The sequence below is a fragment of the Micropterus salmoides genome, unplaced genomic scaffold, assembly GCF_014851395.1.
Source record: "Micropterus salmoides isolate LMB-PRFRI ecotype aquatic unplaced genomic scaffold, ASM1485139v1 Ms_hic_scaffold_17, whole genome shotgun sequence".
NCBI lineage: Eukaryota > Metazoa > Chordata > Actinopteri > Centrarchiformes > Centrarchidae > Micropterus > Micropterus salmoides.
In genome coordinates, this window is record NW_024040817.1 from 9,801,863 (window position 1) to 9,822,054 (window position 20,192).

The following is a 20,192-nucleotide window of genomic DNA, read 5'->3' on the forward strand; positions in this document are numbered from 1 at the left end:
AGCACTTCCTCTATGAAGCCCTCACACTAAATTAAAACAAACAAACAGATAAACACCTCATATCTGTGACTGAACTGTTAAAAGATTTGATTTCATGTTTGAACAAAAGGGAAGTAAAATAATTATTTTGGGGAACAAGACACACTAAATCCCTCCCCATCCTTTTGTCTCACAGGAAGGATTTTTAAAATAGCACTCTACAACCTTTATTTTCTTCTCTTTCCTCTTTCAGACTCACTGACAGTCACAGCTGAAAAATGCCTGAAGCTGATGTGCTGTACTCTGATGTTAAGTTCACAAGACCAAATACAAATGCCAGAGGTGAGTCTTTATTATGATACTTGATAATCTACTTGTCTGTCTGTCTGTCCAATTCAGTTGGGATTTATTGGCATTTATTTTTTATTAATTTTTATTCTATGGCAGCTTTTAATTCTGACATTTCTAAGAATGAGCTTTCTAAAAAAATGCCTCTAAGGTGTTTTCTTTTATAGTGTTTTTCTATCGCTACTATTCATACTCTTAGTAACAAAAACACAACAGATCATCAAAAGGACCTTTTTTTCACAACTATAAGTGCATCTGACATTGACCTGGTACAACAAAAACATGTAGAAAGACACGTTTTGCATCGATATATAATATGTTCATACAAAGGACATGCAGAATGTTTGTTAAGATTTTCTTCTCTATTGTTAAAATACCTTTTCCTATCACTATGCTCACTGTTCTTAACAGATCATCACTAAAACATCTGATATAGTTAATATACACGTATGTATTGTTGTTTCATTTGCCTGATATGTTCAGATTCAAAACTTCAGGATCAGCACCCTAAGGCATGAGACTTTCACTGTATGTGACATTAGTGAGATTCAAACCTCCAGTCTTACTGCAAGCAGTTGTTTTTGCTTTGGTACTATACTACTGGTATTATTGCAAGTATGTGGTAAAATTTCACAACTTTTAGTACAAAACACCAATCTCATCACACTTGTAACGCCGCCAGTCTTTCATTCAAAGCTTGCCATTGTGCATTCATTTGGATTGTAAACATCTCTCACCACACAAGCCATTGATTCAAAATATAAGTTTCTCATGAAAAGTCATGACAAAATATGGTTTAATCACCAAAACACAACATAAGGATATCTTTTCAGTTTAGTCGTTTTAACTACCAGTGAATCCAATGATAAACAATGCTAGATACAGTACATAATATGCTACAGTACTGTAAAAGACAGATCACAGTTTTCACGTTAGGCAATACACTTTCATTACTCAACATTTACAGAATTTCTATTCCATATGTAAGTCAAGTGAAGATCAAGTTGTGATCAATGAAGGCATCCTCTACAATCATTTGTTAGATTAGTTTTTATTTTTCCAGATATAATATTACAACATATGTATACTCTCTATAATCAAATGTACAGTTACAGTAAATAAAACAAATTACTGTAAAGCCAGCTTCATCATCAAAAATGTACTTGTGATGGTTCACAAAAGCGTCAAGCGCCATCACCCTCTAAAAAATATATTTCGGTTAGTTCTTTTCACAGTAGTAGTTTTAATATATATAAGTAGGCGATGCATCAAACAGTAATACATTATATAGTGCTGTACATATTCAGCCCTCAGCTGTTTCACCCGGTTATTGTTTCTCTCAAAAGGCATTAGGTATATTTGCTTCATTGATACCTGCAGCCTCTTCGTAAGGAGGGCTACTGTTGGTGGGCTGATGGATGCCACACTGGCAAAGGTGTCAATGTTCTCCTCAATTGCCTTCTATATTTCTGACAGCCGTATATTATTCTGTGCCCTCACCATTTCCACCACAACTCATGCTGGTCACAACTGTGGGGTTTTCTGTCAATTTTTAGCATAGAAAAGAATATACTGTCACTAGATCATATGTAAGAACACTGTAACATGTTGAATGAATTTGAAGATGAATTTACATGCATTACAATTTACATCACTGTAAATCTAAAGGTAAAGCATAGTATATATCCTCCAGACTTACCGGGTTACTTTGCAGAAAGTGCAAATAATTCAATTGACATGATCTTTTTAGATTTTGCTCAACTAATCTGGCAGCCTCTGCTATAGTAAGGCCTTGGTTGACCACATGATCAACGCTGATAGCCCGGATTTTATTAGAGACTACAGTTCTGCCTTCCTCTCTCTGACGACCACCGATTCGACAGGGCCTTTGACCACCTGTGTGACCTCTCTGTTGGGGCCTATGCCCACCTCTCTGATGGGTCCCTTGTCCACCAGCTCTTCCTCTTCCATACTGAAAGAAATTGCAAGTGTTTACACACTGCCTTTAAATGGGTGACCAGTTGTGGTTACAAGATGAAATCAATTATGAGTATTCATGTGTTAGATAAGGTTAAACGCAATTTAGATGTTCATACAAGCACACATTTTATATAGCTGACAAACCAATTTAAAATCTATAGGTTTACCAACAGATCAGTTGGATTAAGTGATGGTCAAATGTATTTATGCAAATCAGAAGAGAAGCATATCAAAAGTATTGTGAGCATTGCATTGTGAAAGACAATAACTTCATATTAAAGGTATTTCTTTGATGACGCACTGATTGGGTGTGGTGAAAAAGTTGTGTAATTTTGTGTGTTGTACTTTGTCAATTGAACATGTGATTCCCTGTTTGAAATTACAGCCTTTTTGATGATCTGCTTTGAGTCTTGTACTAAGAGTTGTGAAAGTTTACCACATACTTGCAATAATAGAATCAAAGCGATCAAAAAAAGTGTATTAGATTCACTGATGGTTAAAATGACTAAACTGAAATGATATCATTAGGAGCTTTACTGCCAAGTAGTGTTTTACACATACGAGGAATCTGCTGTGGTGATAAGGTGCTACACGTAGACAAACATACAGTCAACATAAATAAATGTAGAAATATATAAATATGGAATGGAAGAACAATGTTGGGTCTGTGCCGTGCAGAAGTAAGGCAACGGAAGAGTATATTGTGTACATATAAATATATAAACTGACAACATAAAAATATATAACAACAAAGATCAACAATCAACAATAAATATGTAGAGATGTTGTGTTTTGGTGATTAAACCAAATGTTCTCATGACATTCATTTTTTGAATCAATAGTTGATTAGTTTGGAGAAATTGGCTACTAAGAGTTGTGAAATCTTACCACACACTTGCGATAATAGTACCAAAGTGATGAAAAAAAACTGTATTTGTCACGATTTGAGTGAAATATAAACGTTTAGTGTTACACCTTTTCAGTAGTCAGCACATGTTCACAGGAATTTCATCAGCGGTTTGGGATTTTTTGTGTGTGTGTGTTGCAGGCACAAATCCCTCATCGGAGGAAACCACATACTCTGAAGTCAGGATCCTGAAGACTCAGCCATCCAAAGAGCTTCCTGGTGGGTAATGAACAGTATTACAGTTTCTCTCTGCCGCTTTGGTACATTTCTCAGATCATAAGTGAAATTCTCTAAACTACTTGTTCAACCCGTCACATTGTCTAGTCACTTGTGTACATCATAAGAGCAATTTCTCATTCTTTTGAACAAACTGCAAATGCTTTTGGCACAATCATGCAAACACACAACTGTCTGCTGTATCAATTGTTTATGTCTTGTTGATCACAATTTATCATATTGGTTCTTTATACTGGTTAAATAGTCTAAGCCCCCCAAAACAAGTTCATTGCATGAGCCAGTGAACTGATGAAGATATGTGCTGTGATGTGGAAGAGATTCTATGGCAAATTGTTTTAACATTTATTACTTAAAACTCACTATTTAGAAGCTACTAGTTTTTATAACTTACTTGTAACTATTTTATTAGTTACTAGTAACTTATTGCACATATTTGCCAATGACATCTATGGGGCTCAGCAGTTCAGATATCACTTATTTACTAGTTATTAGTAACTAATTGAATAGTTATCAGTAACCATTTCCATTTTACGAGTCACTATTATGTTTATTTTTTAGTTAGTTTAGTTTTTCTAGAAATTACTTTTATGATGTACACTGATATGTGCTGTGTCAAGGCTACAAGGAAAATAGCACTCATGACTCTTCCCAGGACAGGCCGGGGCCCAGTGTGCTGGTAGTCTTCTCCATCCCTGTCTTGATAGGTAACAGAAAAAGCATGGTGAATGTGTTAAGAAACAAGAAGCACTCAACATATCCTGCAAATTTAGTATTAATTCCTCGTCAGCCGCAGCCTGTCGAAAAAAGTGGGCCAGATAATATTTTTAACACACTAAAAGCTTTGTTAAACGTTAGGTCTTTGGCAGGAAAAACATTTTAATCAATGATTTTATAATAACTCACAATCTTAATTTCATGTTTTTAACTGAAACTTGGTTGGACCAAGATAACAGTGCAGCTGTCCTTATCGAGTCTACCCCTCCCAACTTCAGTTTCATGAGTGAATTTAGAGTGCATAAGAGAGGAGGTGGAGTTGCCATTTTGTTTAATGACTCCCTCCAATGCAAAAAGATATCTTATGGGAATGTTGCTTCTTTTGAATATGTGGCTCTTCAGCTGAATTCCTCTTCTCAAGCAATTTTTCTAAATATCTACAGGCCCCCTAAATACTGTGCAAACGTTTTTGATGACTTTGGTGAACTGCTGTCTATAATCTGTATTGACTTTGACTGTGTGGTTATTGTTGGTGATTTTAACATCCATGTCGACAACCCCCAGGACAGAGGGACTAAAGAACTTTTGTGTTCTTGATAATAATGGACTGACGCAACATGTGTCGAGGCCCACACACAATAAGGGGCACACTTTGGACTTGGTCATCTCCAAGGGTCTGGACATTTCCAAGGTTGTGGTGACTGATGTTGCTCTCTCTGATCATTCCTGTGTTTTCTTTGAGAGTGCTATCTGCGTGCACACAAATGTTAAAACAGAGGTGATCACAAAACGGCATATCACTGAAAACACTAGTGAAAAATTTATTGAGGCTTTCTCCTCAACACCCGCCCTTTCACGGGTCTCAGTCAATGAGTTTGTAGATAATTTCAGTTCTAAAATTACTAATGTTATTGATGCCATTGCACCAGCCAAGGTGAAGGTGGTCTCTAGTAAGAGAAGATCTCCATGGAGAAATGCCACGCTGGTTAAAACTCAAAAAAGAGAGTGTCGAAAAGCTGAACTCAGGTGGCGGAACACAAATCTCCAGGTTCATTATGACATCTATAAAGAGAGACTTCGCATTTACAATTTAGAGCTGAGAAATGCAAGGCGGTCCTTCTTCTCTGACATCATCACCAATATTCACTAATAATGCACGTGCCCTGTTTGCTACTGTCGACAGGCTAACTAACCCTCCTGTGTCTGTAGCCTCTGAACTTCTATCCATCAGGGCCTGCAATGAATTTGCTTCCTTCTTCACAGACAAAATTCAAACAATTAGACAAGCAATCAGTGCCTCCATGTCAGTAACAGGATATGTCTTGTCCCTGTGTCCACTTCAAAACAATTCATATAGCATGAGACAATTTGATTCTATTAACCATAAAAACCTGGAGGACATAATACAACATCTGAAATGCTCCTCATGCTGCCATGATATTCTGCCAACAGGTTATTTCAAAAATGTGTCTAAATGCATGGCCTCAGATTTACTACAAATTGTCAACATGTCTCTCCTCTCAGGTTTTTTCCCACAGGCCCTGAAAACTGCAGTCATTAAGCCACTCTTAAAAAAGAGCAATCTAAACAGTTCACTAATGAGCAATTATAGGCCCATATCAAATCTCCCATTTTTAAGTAAAATCATTGAAAAGGCTGTTTTTCAACAGCTTAGTGCTTCTTGGCACTAAATAACTGTTTTGATTTCTTCCAGTCAGGTTTTCGACCACACCACAGCACTGAGACAGCTCTTGTTAAGGTCTTCAATGACATCCATTTAAACACTGACAGTGGCAGAATTTCAGTCTTAGTATTATTGACTCTCAGTGCTGCATATTACCAGACAGACTTGAAAACTGGGTTGGACTTTCTGGCACAGTACTAAACTGGTTTGAATCCTACTTAAAGGACAGGGACTACTTTGTGTCTATAGGTAATCTCACATCTGAGCTGACAAAAATGACATGTGGAGTTCCCCAAGGCTCCATTCTGGGACCTCTTTTGTTTAACATTTACATGCCTCCACTGGCTCAGATTATGAAAAACAACAAAATATGTTACCATCATTATGCAGATGACACACAGATTTACATAACCATATCATCAGGGGACTATGATCCCATACAGGCGCTGAATAACTGTATTGAGCAGTTCAACGATTGGATGTGCCAGAATTTTCTTCAATTAAACAAGGATAAAACTGAAATTATTGTTTTTGGAGCCAGGGAGGAACGATTGAAAGTCAGTGCTCGACATCAATCTGTAATGTTAAGAACCACAAATCAAGCCAGAAATCTTTGTGTAGTCGTGGACTCAGACCTGAATTTGAGAAGCCATATTAACACAATTACAAAGTCAGCCTACTATCACCTGAAGAATATATAAAGGATTAAAGGATTATGTCTCAGCAGGACCTGGAAAAGCTTATCCATGCATTTATCTTCAGTCGACTTGACTACTGTAACAGCGTCCTTACAGGGCTCCCTAAGAAATCCATCAGACAGCTGCAGCTGATTCAAAACGCTGCTGCCCGAGTCCTCACTAAGACCAAAAAGATCACATCACTCCAGTTCTGAGGTCTTTACATTGGCTTCCTGTATGTCAAAGAACTGATTTCAAAATCCTGCTGTTAGTTTATAAAGCACTAAATGGTTTAGGGCTAAAATACATTTCTGATCTTCTGCTTCGTTACGAACCATCCAGACCTCTCAGGTCGTCTGGGGCAGGTCTGCTTTCTGTCCCCAGAGTCAAAACTAAACAAGGAGAAGCAGCGTTCAGTTATTATGCTCCGTATATTTGGAACAAACTCCCAGATAACTGCAGGTCTGCTGAAACAGTCAGTTCGTTTAAATTAAGACTGAAGACTTTTCTTTTTACCATTGCTTTTAATTAAATATTTAAGATTTTTCTTTTTACTGATAACTTACACTGCACTGTAACTTTTACTGTCCTGTTTTCTTTTTCTTTGTTTTTAGCTTTTTATTATTTTCCATTTAACTCTTTTAACCCTGATTGTAACACTGTAACTTTTATTATATTTTATGTTGCTTTTAAACTTTTACATATTTCCCTGTTGCTTTTATGTTTTATGTAAAGCACTTTGAATTAACTTGTTGTTAAATTGTGCTATACAAATAAACTTGCCTTGCCTTGCCTTACTAATAACCATTCCAAATGTTACTATCAACAAGCAGATTTACTAGTCATAAATGAATGAATTGTACCCCCCAAAATGTACTAGTAGGAATGAAAATGTTACCATTAGCCTGTCTTTTGGAATAGTTACTAATAACTAATGAATAGGTACCAGTATCTAAATAACAGATACTAATAAAATTCCAATAGTTACTAGTAGGTAATGAATATGTGACATGAACTGCAGAGCCCCAAACATTACAATGGCAAACATTTGCAATTAGTTACTAGTAACTAAAAATTAAGTACTACTACAAAATCAATTGTTAATAGTAAAATGGGAACTGTTACAGTATTACTGTTACACTGTTATGTTGACAACATGGCAAAAAATTTAGACTATCTTGTTTGTAAACAACGACACAAGGACTTGTCATTCTGACACACTGACATAAATATTTACTATTACAGTTTCTCTCACTCACTTTGGTACATTTCTCCAATCATCCCTAGCATTTGCAAAACAGTGAGTACATTTCTCGAAACATATCGAACAAAAAGCACAACACAGTGGATTACCTGCAAAAGCCTGTAACTTGCTCAAAATGCTTAGTCTATCTCTCAAAAGCAAATCTTTATGTCATTGAACATGTCAGTGCCATCAGAAAGACATGTCCTTGTGTCATTGTTTACGTTGTCAATATAACAGTGTTCTCATGACATTTCATGAGAAATGTATATTTTGAATCAATAGTTGATTAGTTTGGAGAAATTGGCTGTGTTACAAGTGTGATGAGTTTGAAGTTTTGTACTAAGAGTTGTGAAATCTTACCACACACTTGCGATAATAGTACCAAAGTGATGAAAAAAAACTGTATTTGTCACGATTTGAGTGAAATATAAACGTTTAGTGTTACACCTTTTCAGTAGTCAGCACATGTTCACAGGAATTTCATCAGAGGTTTGGGATTTTTTTTTTGTGTGTGTGTTGCAGGCACAAATGCCTCATCGGAGGAAACCACACACTCTGAAGTCAGGATCCTGAAGACTCAGCCATCCAAAGAGCTTCCTGGTGGGTAATGAACAGTATTATAGTTTCTCTCTGCCGCTTTGGTACATTTCTGAGATCATAAGTGAAATTCTCTAAACTACTTGTTCAACCCGTCACATTGTCTAGTCACTTGTGTACATCATAAAAGCAATTTCTCATTCTTTTGAACAAACTGCAAATGCTTTTGGCACAATCATGCAAACACACAACTGTCTGCTGTATCAATTGTTTATGTCTTGTTGATCACAATTTATCATATTGGTTCTTTATACTGGTTAAATAGTCTAAGCCCCCCAAAACAAGTTCATTGCATGAGCCAGTGAACTGATGAAGATATGTGCTGTGATGTGGAAGAGATTCTATGGCAAACTGTTTTAACATTTATTACTTAAAACTCACTATTTAGAAGCTACTAGTTTTTATAACTTACTTGTAACTATTCTATTAGTAGCTAGTAACTAATTGCACATATTTGCCAATGACATCTATGGGGCTCAGCAGTTCAGATATCACTTATTTACTAGTTATTAGTAACTAATTGAATAGTTATCAGTAACCATTTCCATTTTACGAGTCACTATTATGTTTATTTTTTAGTTAGTTTAGTTTTTCTAGAAATTGCTTTTATGATGTACACTGATATGTGCTGTGTCCAGGCTACAAGGAAAATAGCACTCATGACTCTTCCCAGGACAGGCCGGGGCCCAGTGTGCTGGTAGTCTTCTCCATCCCTGTCTTGATAGGTAACAGAAAAAGCATGGTGAATGTGTTAAGAAACAGGAAGCACTCAACATATCCTGCAAATGTTGTATTAATTCCTCGTCAGCCGCAGCCTGTTGAAAAAAGTGGGCCAGATAATATTTTTAACACACTAAAAGCTTTGTTAAACGTTAGGTCTTTGGCAGGAAAAACATTTTAATCAATGATTTTATAATAACTCACAATCTTAATTTCATGTTTTTAACTGAAACTTGGTTGGACCAAGATAACAGTGCAGCTGTCCTTATCGAGTCTACCCCTCCCAACTTCAGTTTCATGAGTGAATTTAGAGTGCATAAGAGAGGAGGTGGAGTTGCCATTTTGTTTAATGACTCCCTCCAATGCAAAAAATAGCCTGATGGGAATGTTGCTTCTTTTGAATATGTGGCTCTTCAGCTGAATTCCTCTTCTTGAGCTATCTTTCTAAATATCTACAGGCCCCCTAAATACTGTGCAAATGTTTTTGATGACTTTGGTGAACTGCTGTCTATAATCTGTATTGACTTTGACTGAGTGGTTATTGTTGGTGATTTTAACATCCATGTTGACAACCCCCAGGACAGAGGGTCTAAAGAACTGTTTTGTGTTCTTGATAATTATGGACTGATTCAACATGTGACGAGGCCCACGCACAATAATCTAGACAGTTCACTAATGAGCAATTATAGGCCCATATCAAATCTCCCATTTTTAAGTAAAATCATTGAAAAGGCTGTTTTTCAACAGCTTAGTGCTTTCTTGTCACTAAATAACTGTTTTGATGTCTTCCAATCAGGTTTTCGACCACACCACAGCACTGAGACAGCTCTTGTTAAGGTCTTCAATGACATCTATATAAACACTGACAGTGGCAGAATTTCAGTCTTAGTATTATTGACTCTCAGTGCTGCATTCGACACGGTCGACCACAACATATTACTAGACAGACTTGAAAACTGGGTTGGACTTTCTGGCACAGTACTAAACTGGTTTGAATCCTACTTAAAGGACAGGGACTACTTTGTGTCTATAGGTAATCTCACATCTGAGCTGACAAAAATGACATGTGGAGTTCCCCAAGGCTCCATTCTGGGACCTCTTTTGTTTAACATTTACATGCTTCCACTGGCTCTGATTATGAAAAACAACAAAATATGTTACCATCATTATGCAGATGACACACAGACTTACATAACCATATCATCAGGGGACTATGATCCCATACAGGCGCTGAGTAAAACTGTATTGAGCAGGTCAACGATTGGATGTGCCAGAATTTTCTTCAATTAAACAAGGATAAAACTGAAGTTATTGTTTTTGGAGCCAGGGACTTCAATCTGTAATGTTAAGAACCCCAAATCAAGCCAGAAATCTTGGTGCAGTCATGGACTCAAACCTGAATTTGTGAAGCCATATTAACACAATTACAAAGTCAGCCTACCATCACCTGAAGAATATATAAAGGATTAAAGGACTTAAAGGACTCAGCAGGACCTGGAAAAGCTTATCCATGCATTTATCTTCAGTCGACTTGACTACTGTAACAGCGTCCTTACAGGGCTCCCTAAGAAATCCATCAGACAGCTGCAGCTGATTCAAAACGCTGCTGCTCGAGTTCTCACTAAGACCAAAAAGGTGGATCACATCACTCCAGTTCTGAGGTCTTTACATTGGCTTCCTGTATGTCAAAGAATTGATTTCAAAATCCTGCTGTTAGTTTATAAAGCACTAAATGGTTTAGGGCTAAAATACATTTCTGATCTTCTGCTTCGTTACGAACCATCCAGACCTCTCAGGACGTCTGGGGCAGGTCTGCTTTCTGTCCCCAGAGTCAAAACTAAACAAGGAGAAGCAGCGTTCAGTTATTATGCTCTGTATATTTGGAACAAACTCCCAGATAACTGCAGGTCTGCTGAAACAGTCAGTTCTTTTAAATTAAGGCTGAAGACTTTTCTTTTTACCATTGCTTTTAATTAAATATTTAAGATTTTTCTTTTTACTGATAACTTACACTGCACTGTAACTTTTACTGTCCTGTTTTCTTTTTCTTTGTTTTTAGCTTCCATTTAACTCTTTTAACCCTGATTGTAACACTGTAACTTTTATTATATTTTATGTTGCTTTTAAACTTTTACATATTTCCCTGTTGCTTTTATGTTTTATGTAAAGCACTTTGAATTAATTAATTTGAATTAATTAAATTGTGCTATACAAATAAACTTGCCTTGCCTTGCGTTGCGTTGCCTTACTAATAACCATTCCAAATGTTACTATCAACAAGCAGTGAATTGTACCCCCCAAAATGTAGTAGTAGGAATGAAAATGTTACCATTAGCTTTTGGAATAGTTACTAATAACTAATGAATAGGTACTAGTATCAATAGTTACAAGTAGGTAATGAATATGTGACATGAACTGCAGAGCCCCAAACATTACAATGGCAAACATTTGCAATTAGTTACTAGTAACTAAAAATTAAGTACTACTACAAAATCAATTGTTAATAGTAAAATGGGAACTGTTACAGTATTATTGTTACACTGTTATGTTGACAACATGGCAAAAAATTTAGACTATCTTGTTTGTAAACAATGACACAAGGACTTGTCATTCTGACACACTGACATAAATATTTACTATTACAGTTTCTCTCATTCACTTTGGTACATTTCTCCAATCATCCCTAACATTTGCAAAACAGTGAGAGTACATTTCTCAAAACATATCGAACAAACCAGCACAACACAGTGGATTACCTGCAAAAGCCTGTAACTTGCTCAAAATGCTTAGTCTATCTCTCAAAAGCAAATCTTTATGTCATTGAACATGTCAGTGCCATCAGAAAGTCATTGTTTACGTTGTCAATATAACAGTGTAATCTCTAAGTGTTATCTGATGTGAACTAAACTATGGCTAACCAATTTTGATGACAGTGATTGAAAATGCACAAGGCTGCACTTTTTCAATGTGGCATATCAATTTCAACAGTATGAAGTTATACATTGCAAGAGGTTGGACAGGATTCACAGTTAGGTTTTACTGTTCAACCATTTTGCATGTAGTGACTTATACAATGAACTTGTGCCTAGATGTTTTGGGAGGTAAGACTATTTAACAGAGACTGTTATAATTAATTGTGATCAGCATGGCATAAGCAATTGATAAAGGAAACAGCAGACAATTGTACATGGCCTTTATTGTACAATTGTACATCATTTGCTTCAATGTGTCAAAGCATTTGCAATATGATCAAAACAATGCACAAGTGACGAGACGATGTGGAGGTTGAACAAGTAGTTTTGAGAATTTCGTTTCTGGTCTGAGAAATGTACTAAAGCAAGTGAGAAAAAAACTGTAAGAGATAAACTAAGGATTTTGAACAAGTTAAAGGCTTTTGCAGGTAATCCACTGTGTGGTGCTGTTTGCTGATCTGTTTAGAGAAATCCTCTTACTGTTTTACAGTTGTTAAGCATGATTCAAGAAATGTACCAAAGTGACTGAGAAAAACTGAATATTAACAGGAAGGTGAACTGTGACCTCCAGTCAGTGGTCATCGTGAAGCAAACAGCCACCAGTCTGAGCATTTTTTTTCCAGAAGAAAAACATGTATTCTCCAGTCATACAGAGCTTTTCTCAGTCATCTTCAATGGTCTCACTATAAATATATAGTAATATTTAGTTCAAGGAAATAGGAGACTAAATATTTTGACTTTTTAAAACATATACTGTGATTTTAAGGTATATTCACTGCAATAAATTAACACATTTTACATGCATTAAAGGGAAAATTGGCATTTTGTGTGTTAAAAATACATCTGTATAAATCAATTGCAAACTGTACACATGTGAACAAACATTAATATAACAGCATCAGAATCTGATGGTTCTTTAAGTGAACTAAACTCAATGCAGAGCAAAGATTTCTGTGAAGACAACTTACTGCAGATATAATGTAGCTTGAAGGGCATCATGCATGTAAACTTTTTACATGTTGTGTCCTTCATTCTCATAATATATCCCACTTTTCCCAACTGAAAGAAAGAATGAAAGAGAAACCATGCACCACTCGATGGCTAAAAGGACGTGTTGAAAAAGTCTGGTAATTTACTGTAAAATGGGGTGAGGAGAAGCCATGGTCCAGAAAAAGGAACTATACTTACTAAGTGTTAAGATCCTTGTTTCCTGTTCCTGTCATATAGTGGCTGCTCCTGGGGCATTTAGGGCACCTTGGCAGTGCACAGTACGTGAACAGCATCTCTCCAGCTACCACACTTTGTACTGGTGTGTGCTGGATATGAACTGACCACCCTCATGCAAAGTAAGAAACAGCTCAGAGCAGCAAGTGAGGGAACCCACAACATGCAGAAAATGTTCAGTGTGTGTGAATGTGTGAAATGTTTTTCTGTAATAGTGATTCCAAAAGTTCCTTAAACAACAAAACATTTGGGTTACTACAGCTCTAAAAGCCATATTGAATATTTCAGTCTTACAAGTTCAAATATCTCTTTTCCATTTAAAACTATCAACTTGTATCTCAGGAGACATCTTTAAAACTATCTATCATCTATCAACTATCAACAAACACCTGGAGAAGTACTTCAGTTAATCGCCAATGTCTTTGAGGAAAGTTGAACTTTTTAGATTAAAAACTTATTTATATATGTAGAATTTTATTGAATGATCGCTTGGCTTTTGGGAAAAAAACACCACAAAATCAAATCTAAATTGTGAAGGACCCAGATTTAATTTTGTTATATGTGATATTTAGATAGTTTCGATTGCAGTGGTGGAATGTAATTAAGTACATTTACTCAACATTTTATTTTGATGTCACTTTTACCTCAACATTTCAGAGAGAAATATTGTACTTGTTACTTAATAAATTTTTGTCAGCATTAGATTCTAATTACTTTAAAATTTTAGGTTTTTGCACATAAAATAATATCTTAGTAAAACATACTTTTACTTTTAATATATTTTCATGATTACTTGCATACTTTTACTTAAGAAACATTTTTAATACAAGGCCTTCACTTGTAACAGTATTTGTACAGTACTTTTACTCAAGTTAAAGATCTGAATATTTCCTCCACCACTGCACCTGTGTAATCTAATGCAGTGTAATGTTTCTGTTGCTGCTGAATTATACTGTACAGGCGTTCATGTCCACCTTCTACACTATTCTGTAGTCTTCCTCACATTGACTGTGTCATCTTTCTTTTTCTGTTTGCAGTTTTTGTCCTGCACATGATGAAGTTAACTAGTTAACTTAGGTTCAGGATTAGGGCTTCAACTACTCCTCCAATCCCATGTCAAGCCTACTTACACCTGGTCAACCAATCCTGTTCTGTGTCTTAGTTTTTTCAACCCACCTCCTTTTCCCTCTCCCTTACCCTTTATCTCTTCATCTCCCCATTCCTATTCACATCCATTCACCCCCTCTTCCCTTCTTTTATCCCTTCTTCTTCTCAGTCCTGTGTATACCGCCACCATCTCGCTTCTTCTAGGTATATATCAACAATATATCCGTCCCAGACGGACCAGAACGGCCTTAACAGACGACTTTCTCCCTCACGTTAATCCCCTTCCTCACATCCATTCATCCATCCTCAACATTCATTACTTAACTAACCTGCTTAATTGAGTGCATATAAACACACTGTCTGTGTCCTCTGCTGTTCAGCAGGGTCTCAGCAACAAGGAGGGTCAAAGGTCAAGTTAGAGAGAGTGGCCTTGGTAGTTCTCAGTGCTCTCCTGGCTGCTGCTGTCATCGCTCTTGGTGTTACCTGTGAGTTTTTAAAATAATTAATTCAGAGTGGCTCATAAAATCTAAAAGATGTCAGATTTTTTTTGCATTGACAGAAAAGGACAGCTTGAAATGTAGTGAATCTCAACAGAACTGTTGATGTAAAATCATAACATTTTACTTTTTTTTTTCCTATTAACATACACGTTTATTCTAAGTTAATCTCAGAATGTAAAATAAACAGATGTTTATTGAATATTTTTCATCAGACACTGAATAGTTTCCTAAACGAGTGTTTGACCTTGACTATACTTTATTTTATCAGCTTATAAAAACAGTCAAACCATGGAACATCTCCAAAAGCTGACAGCTGAGCATGAAGCTTTGAAAAACAATCTCACAGGTAAGCTTGTCTGTTTTGACACTAAAAGGGTTTGTTGGTAAGTTTCTACAAGGTCACTTTAAAATGTGGTATATTTTTGGGATGCTGGTTGGCTCACCGCTAGAGCGTGTGCTCCATCTACAAAGGCATGTTGTTGCAGCTGTGCGGGTTTGAGTGCGACCCATGGCACCAAATTTCCTCTCTTAACTGTCTTGTCATAAAAATAAAGGCAAAAAATTGGTACATTGTCAATTAAATTAAAAGATTGTTTTCAGTTTGGTTCTGACAGGTGACCCCAGTTATTAGTCTGTTAATGAAAAGAATGATTGTTAGGACTAATGAAAGTGAAATCTTTTTACCCTCTTTCATTACAGAGAGGTGCTCTGAAGTAAAACCATGCGACACAGTGCAGCAAACGAGCCCACAGCCTCCTGCAATAAGTATGTGATGGAGTTTTCCTTTCTTACATGCTTCCACTGACGATTATTAAAGAGACAGTGATGGATTAACAGATACAATGACTTGGCAGCATACTGTACCTGTGAAGCAGAAAACTGTTGCATCTCTCTGATTGTCTCAGCTGCGCTCAGATTCAAAGCTCCCGCTGCTTATTAATCACACAAATATAAACAGTGGTTCGTTGCACCTGACTGAAGTCTTTGCTGTGATCTCTTCAAAGATGAGTCATGTCCAATATGTGAGGAAGGCTGGGAGCAACATGGAGGAAAGTGCTATTATTTCTCCACCAATAGATCATCCTGGAATAACAGCAGAGATGAATGTCGACAACAAGGAGGAGACCTGGTTAAGATAGACAGCAGAGAGGAGCAGGTATACACACTGCTGCAGGTTCATGTAGCTCACTGGCTTTGTTTATCACATCCTTATGTTTCTGCATTAGTTAACATGATCTCTCAGCTCAGAAAAGTGATGTTACATTTTGTCTTTTCATCAACTTTCCTGTCCAGACATTCCTGGAGCTGAAACTGAGAGACAAAATGAACGAACGTGAGGACAAGTTCTGGATCGGACTGACAGACTCAAAGGAAGAGGGCACATGGTTGTGGGCAGATGGCTCTCCACTGAACACAAGGTTTCTCTGTCGTAAACAGATTTAGTCAATTTCCAATAGCGAAGTTTCCAGTTTTATTGAACCAGTTCTTTCTGTTCTCACTATCTCAGTTTGTCCTTTTGGAGCAGCATTGAGCCAGACAACTGGACATATGAAGATCCTGATGGAGAAGACTGTGCGAGGATGGGGGAGAAATCAGGAGCTCATGACCTGAAGTGTTGGTTTGATAAATCCTGCAAAAAGCCTCACAGAAGTATTTGTGAGAAAACAGCAAAAAATGGAAACTGGCGTCTGAAATGTTCTGTTTAAGTTAAGTTTAAGTCTGACTCAGCCTGTTAAACAATCTCAGTGCAGGATACAGAATGTGGAGAAATGTTATTTTTATACAGCTAATGTGTAAAAAATGAAAATGTATGAATGTGCTCACCAATTAAGGAAAAGATCCAGAAAGAAGATTCATGTACCAGATGGTGGAGGAAAAATTCAGTTATTAGGCAGTAATACCACACTGTAAAAATACTGTCACAAGTAAAAGTCCTGTATCAAAAATATTACTTGGAACTTATAATTACTGAAAATATGTAAATTTAATCAGTAAAATGTAGTAAAAGTAGGAAAATGTCCCCTCTATCACTGTTGTAGGATTGTACAACTAATGATTATTTTCATTATGGAGTAATCTGCTGTTTATTTTCTCAATTGATTAATGGATTGTCTGGTTTGTAAAAAAAAATATGGTAACAGTGAGGAATGCCGTCACAATTAACCAGAGCCCAAAGTGACAAACTTCACAATGCCAATTAATTTTCTTTCTATCAACAAATCAATTAATTAACTTTTCCACTAGTTTAGTTTCTAACAAAACATCATATTTTATAATCGCTTCTGAAGTTGTGCAAAAATCTTACTTTGTAAAGTGGCTAACTAAAGCTGTCAGATAAATGCAGTGAAATAAAAAGACTCAATAAAGTTCAAGTCAAGTACTAGTATTTGTAACACTGTACCACTGCAGACAACAGACAGTAAGAAGAAACAATAATTGTACAGATTTAACCATCTTTTTACTTATCTTCTTAATTTGTGCTACAACCACATGGGTTACTGTTAAAAATGTATTAAAGTATTTCAGCCATCTTTTGTCTTTTTGTCTTCTTCATTTGTTTGTAAGTTTAAACTGTAATGTACAGTTAATAAATACAGTTAATTTATAAATACAATATGAACTATGTGATTTATTAAATGTATTAAAACTACACAACTTCAGTTTATTAATATTATGCTAGTGTTTTAGACTTGTTGTGCTAAACTATGAGTGTTTGGAGTCAGCATACAGACAGGAAGTGCAGCAATAGATTTATTCTACATTAAGAGGTTTCACTTGTTCCTATAGATGCTGTGAATCTGTTGCAACTAATGAAATTACAAATGCTGAGTTTATCTAAAGGATGAAAACACACAAATGATTTTACTCAAAAGCCACATACAGGTTTTGGAAAATGCCCTTTTAAACTATAATAATTTGTCCAGTCCAACTAAAGTGATGTTTTATTTTCTTGTATTTCAAAAGGTTTTCATCAACATGAATCAAAATAAATGATAGAATTAAATTAAAAACGAGTTATACTGACACAAACGCCACCTGAGACCCTCTGTTGTCGAAGTGTAACACTCTGGTTGAGTGGGGCCACTTTTGTTCCTACATGTGAGTAAACAAATCAAAAATATTTGGATTATTTTTTGTTCAATTCAAACCTTTCATAATTTATAGTATTAAGTGGTAGAATTTACAGTGTTACTGAATAATATGAATCAGAAGTTGGATGAAATTAAACTATAAAAGTCATTTAAAAACTGGAATACTGTTTGACTAAACTTAAAAGATCATAAAATCAGTTTAAACTTGACCATTTAATCTAATGGTCTTAATAATATATCTGGACATTTGGTTCTTTCTCTATTTGTTTTTGTTCTCTCACAGCTCCTGTTATTGTCTTTCATCCATAGATTTTCTTACTGCTACTCTACTTTCCTTAATATTTAATTTTAATTTCACTTGTTGTCTAAATTTGCAGATATTTATATATTTAAAAAAAAATTAATTGGCAAATCCTTATTGTTGCGAGTGGTTTCTATGTTTAAAATATTTGCCCACACAACCCAAGATCTCCTGTTCCACTTCAGCGCTGTCAGATTGACTAGGATGGTGCTTTAAATACATTTTCCTAAAGTCTGCTTAGACCTTAAACAACTTTGTAGACAAAGACAATTTGTTATAAATCATCTACTATATGTTGTTAAAATTGTAAGCTGATGAATCAACTTTCTTCTGTGTTTCACTAACATTAGTGAAGTTTGAGTCACATATCATAATTACATGGTTGAGAATGAACAAATTAACAACAAACATGTGTTTTATTGTATTTTGAATGTTTCCATGATGGGAAGGGGCATTATAATTTCAAGGAAATGTTATACACGTTTCATCCTTTTTATATACAGTCTATGGTTTCATTTTTTTTTCACCCAGAAATGGATGGATGTTTTATCTGTGGAGGACATTGAAGATTTCTGGATAATTGGAATTTTGTTAGTGGGCTTTCTGATTATCGGGCTTGGAATCTCCCTAGTATATCGTAAAATTGCAAAATGCAAATTTACCCAAAAGCTGTCTGGGGAACTTAAAGAGTGCTTAAATGGGGTGAACGAAAAGCTGAAGGTTTTACATCAAAGGGCTGAACTGTTTCGTAACATCTCAGACCGGTCTGTGGAAGCGCAGAGGAGGATTGACACCATCGGGGTGCAGTCTGGTGAGCTGCTGAGAGTAACCACTGGCCTGACAATGAAATTAGAAGAAATGTCGAAATCACTACATGAACTGGATGCACGCATGACGCTGAGGATGAGTGCGATTGAAGGACACTGATCCGGATAAATGTTACCGAATCAACCTAAATTGGATTAAAAATTATTGTCTTAGTGCCCCTTCCCTTCCCCTCCCCTCCTCCACCCGAGCAGGAAAACGACTTGCAGCTGGCCTTCCTATCTTCTCCTGCGCACTGGTTTATCTCTCCTCTAGTACTATGTTGCTGTCTGCATTAATTCTTTTCTGGAAAGCGAGTGGTGGCACTGAATATAGCTGCAGCCCGGAGGCTTGCTCCAACAGAAATAAATTTCACTGTGTTCTTGTGCATGTGTGACAATAAAGCTATCTATCTATCTACAGTATGTTGGAAAGAAGGAACTATAAGTGTGGTTCCCTTGTGCTCATTTACAGTCTTGCCTGTGTTTTATATTTTATACCAATGCCGTGCTTCATTGCCTTCTTATATATTTTCTTGTTAAGAACATGTAACAGAAATATTATCCTATGTTACCTAATTAATTTTCCCAGCTCCTGAGTCAAAGATGGAATTAACTATAAAGTAATCAGTTATTTTCAATCTCCTGTCATGAAACCAGTGTCCCCCAGAGGACAAGAGGTATAACATGCCATTGTTCTTCTGTTCATCCCCTTTTACCCAATATACAGTCGTGTCTGTGTTAAATTGTTTTAACTGATGCCATGTTTCAAATACCTCCTTATATATTTGCTTAAGTAAGAACGTGTAACAATCAATATTATCCTGAGTATGACTGTTTATGGTATTTAAGAAAAGAGTTGATATTGTGGAAAGGGATGTGATTAAAAGCATACGCAAATAGATTTTAAGACATTACCTTTAAAATTAAAGTATAAAAACACAGAAACTAACAAAGGAACAAAGCCCTCTTACACGGGGACAACAAACAAAACACAGACTCTCTCTTCCGCCCCTCTTCAGACCAGATACGTCCAGCTACCTAAATTCAAGGAGTCCGGCCCGTAGAAACTCCCTGACTTCTAAGTTTTCCTTTGTCTTATAG

At 36.2% G+C, this 20,192-nt stretch overlaps 1 protein-coding gene across 2 annotated transcripts; it reads left to right on the forward strand.

Annotated features, from left to right (window-relative positions):
* The first annotated feature begins 227 nt into the window (after positions 1-227).
* LOC119907266 (hepatic lectin-like) lies at positions 228-17,412 on the forward strand. Of its 2 annotated transcripts, none has more exons than XM_038725015.1 (9): positions 228-321; positions 3,356-3,433; positions 8,295-8,372; positions 14,773-14,877; positions 15,161-15,238; positions 15,592-15,657; positions 15,897-16,048; positions 16,186-16,310; positions 16,400-17,412. In XM_038725015.1, exons 1-9 carry the CDS (start codon positions 258-260, stop codon positions 16,596-16,598), a joined length of 945 nt encoding a protein of 314 aa, XP_038580943.1. In that variant the 5' UTR covers positions 228-257; the 3' UTR covers positions 16,599-17,412. The 2 variants fall into 2 exon arrangements, with proteins under 2 accessions (XP_038580943.1, XP_038580944.1); XM_038725016.1 differs by having other exon boundaries at positions 14,776-14,877.
* Positions 17,413-20,192: the final 2,780 nt, after the last annotated feature.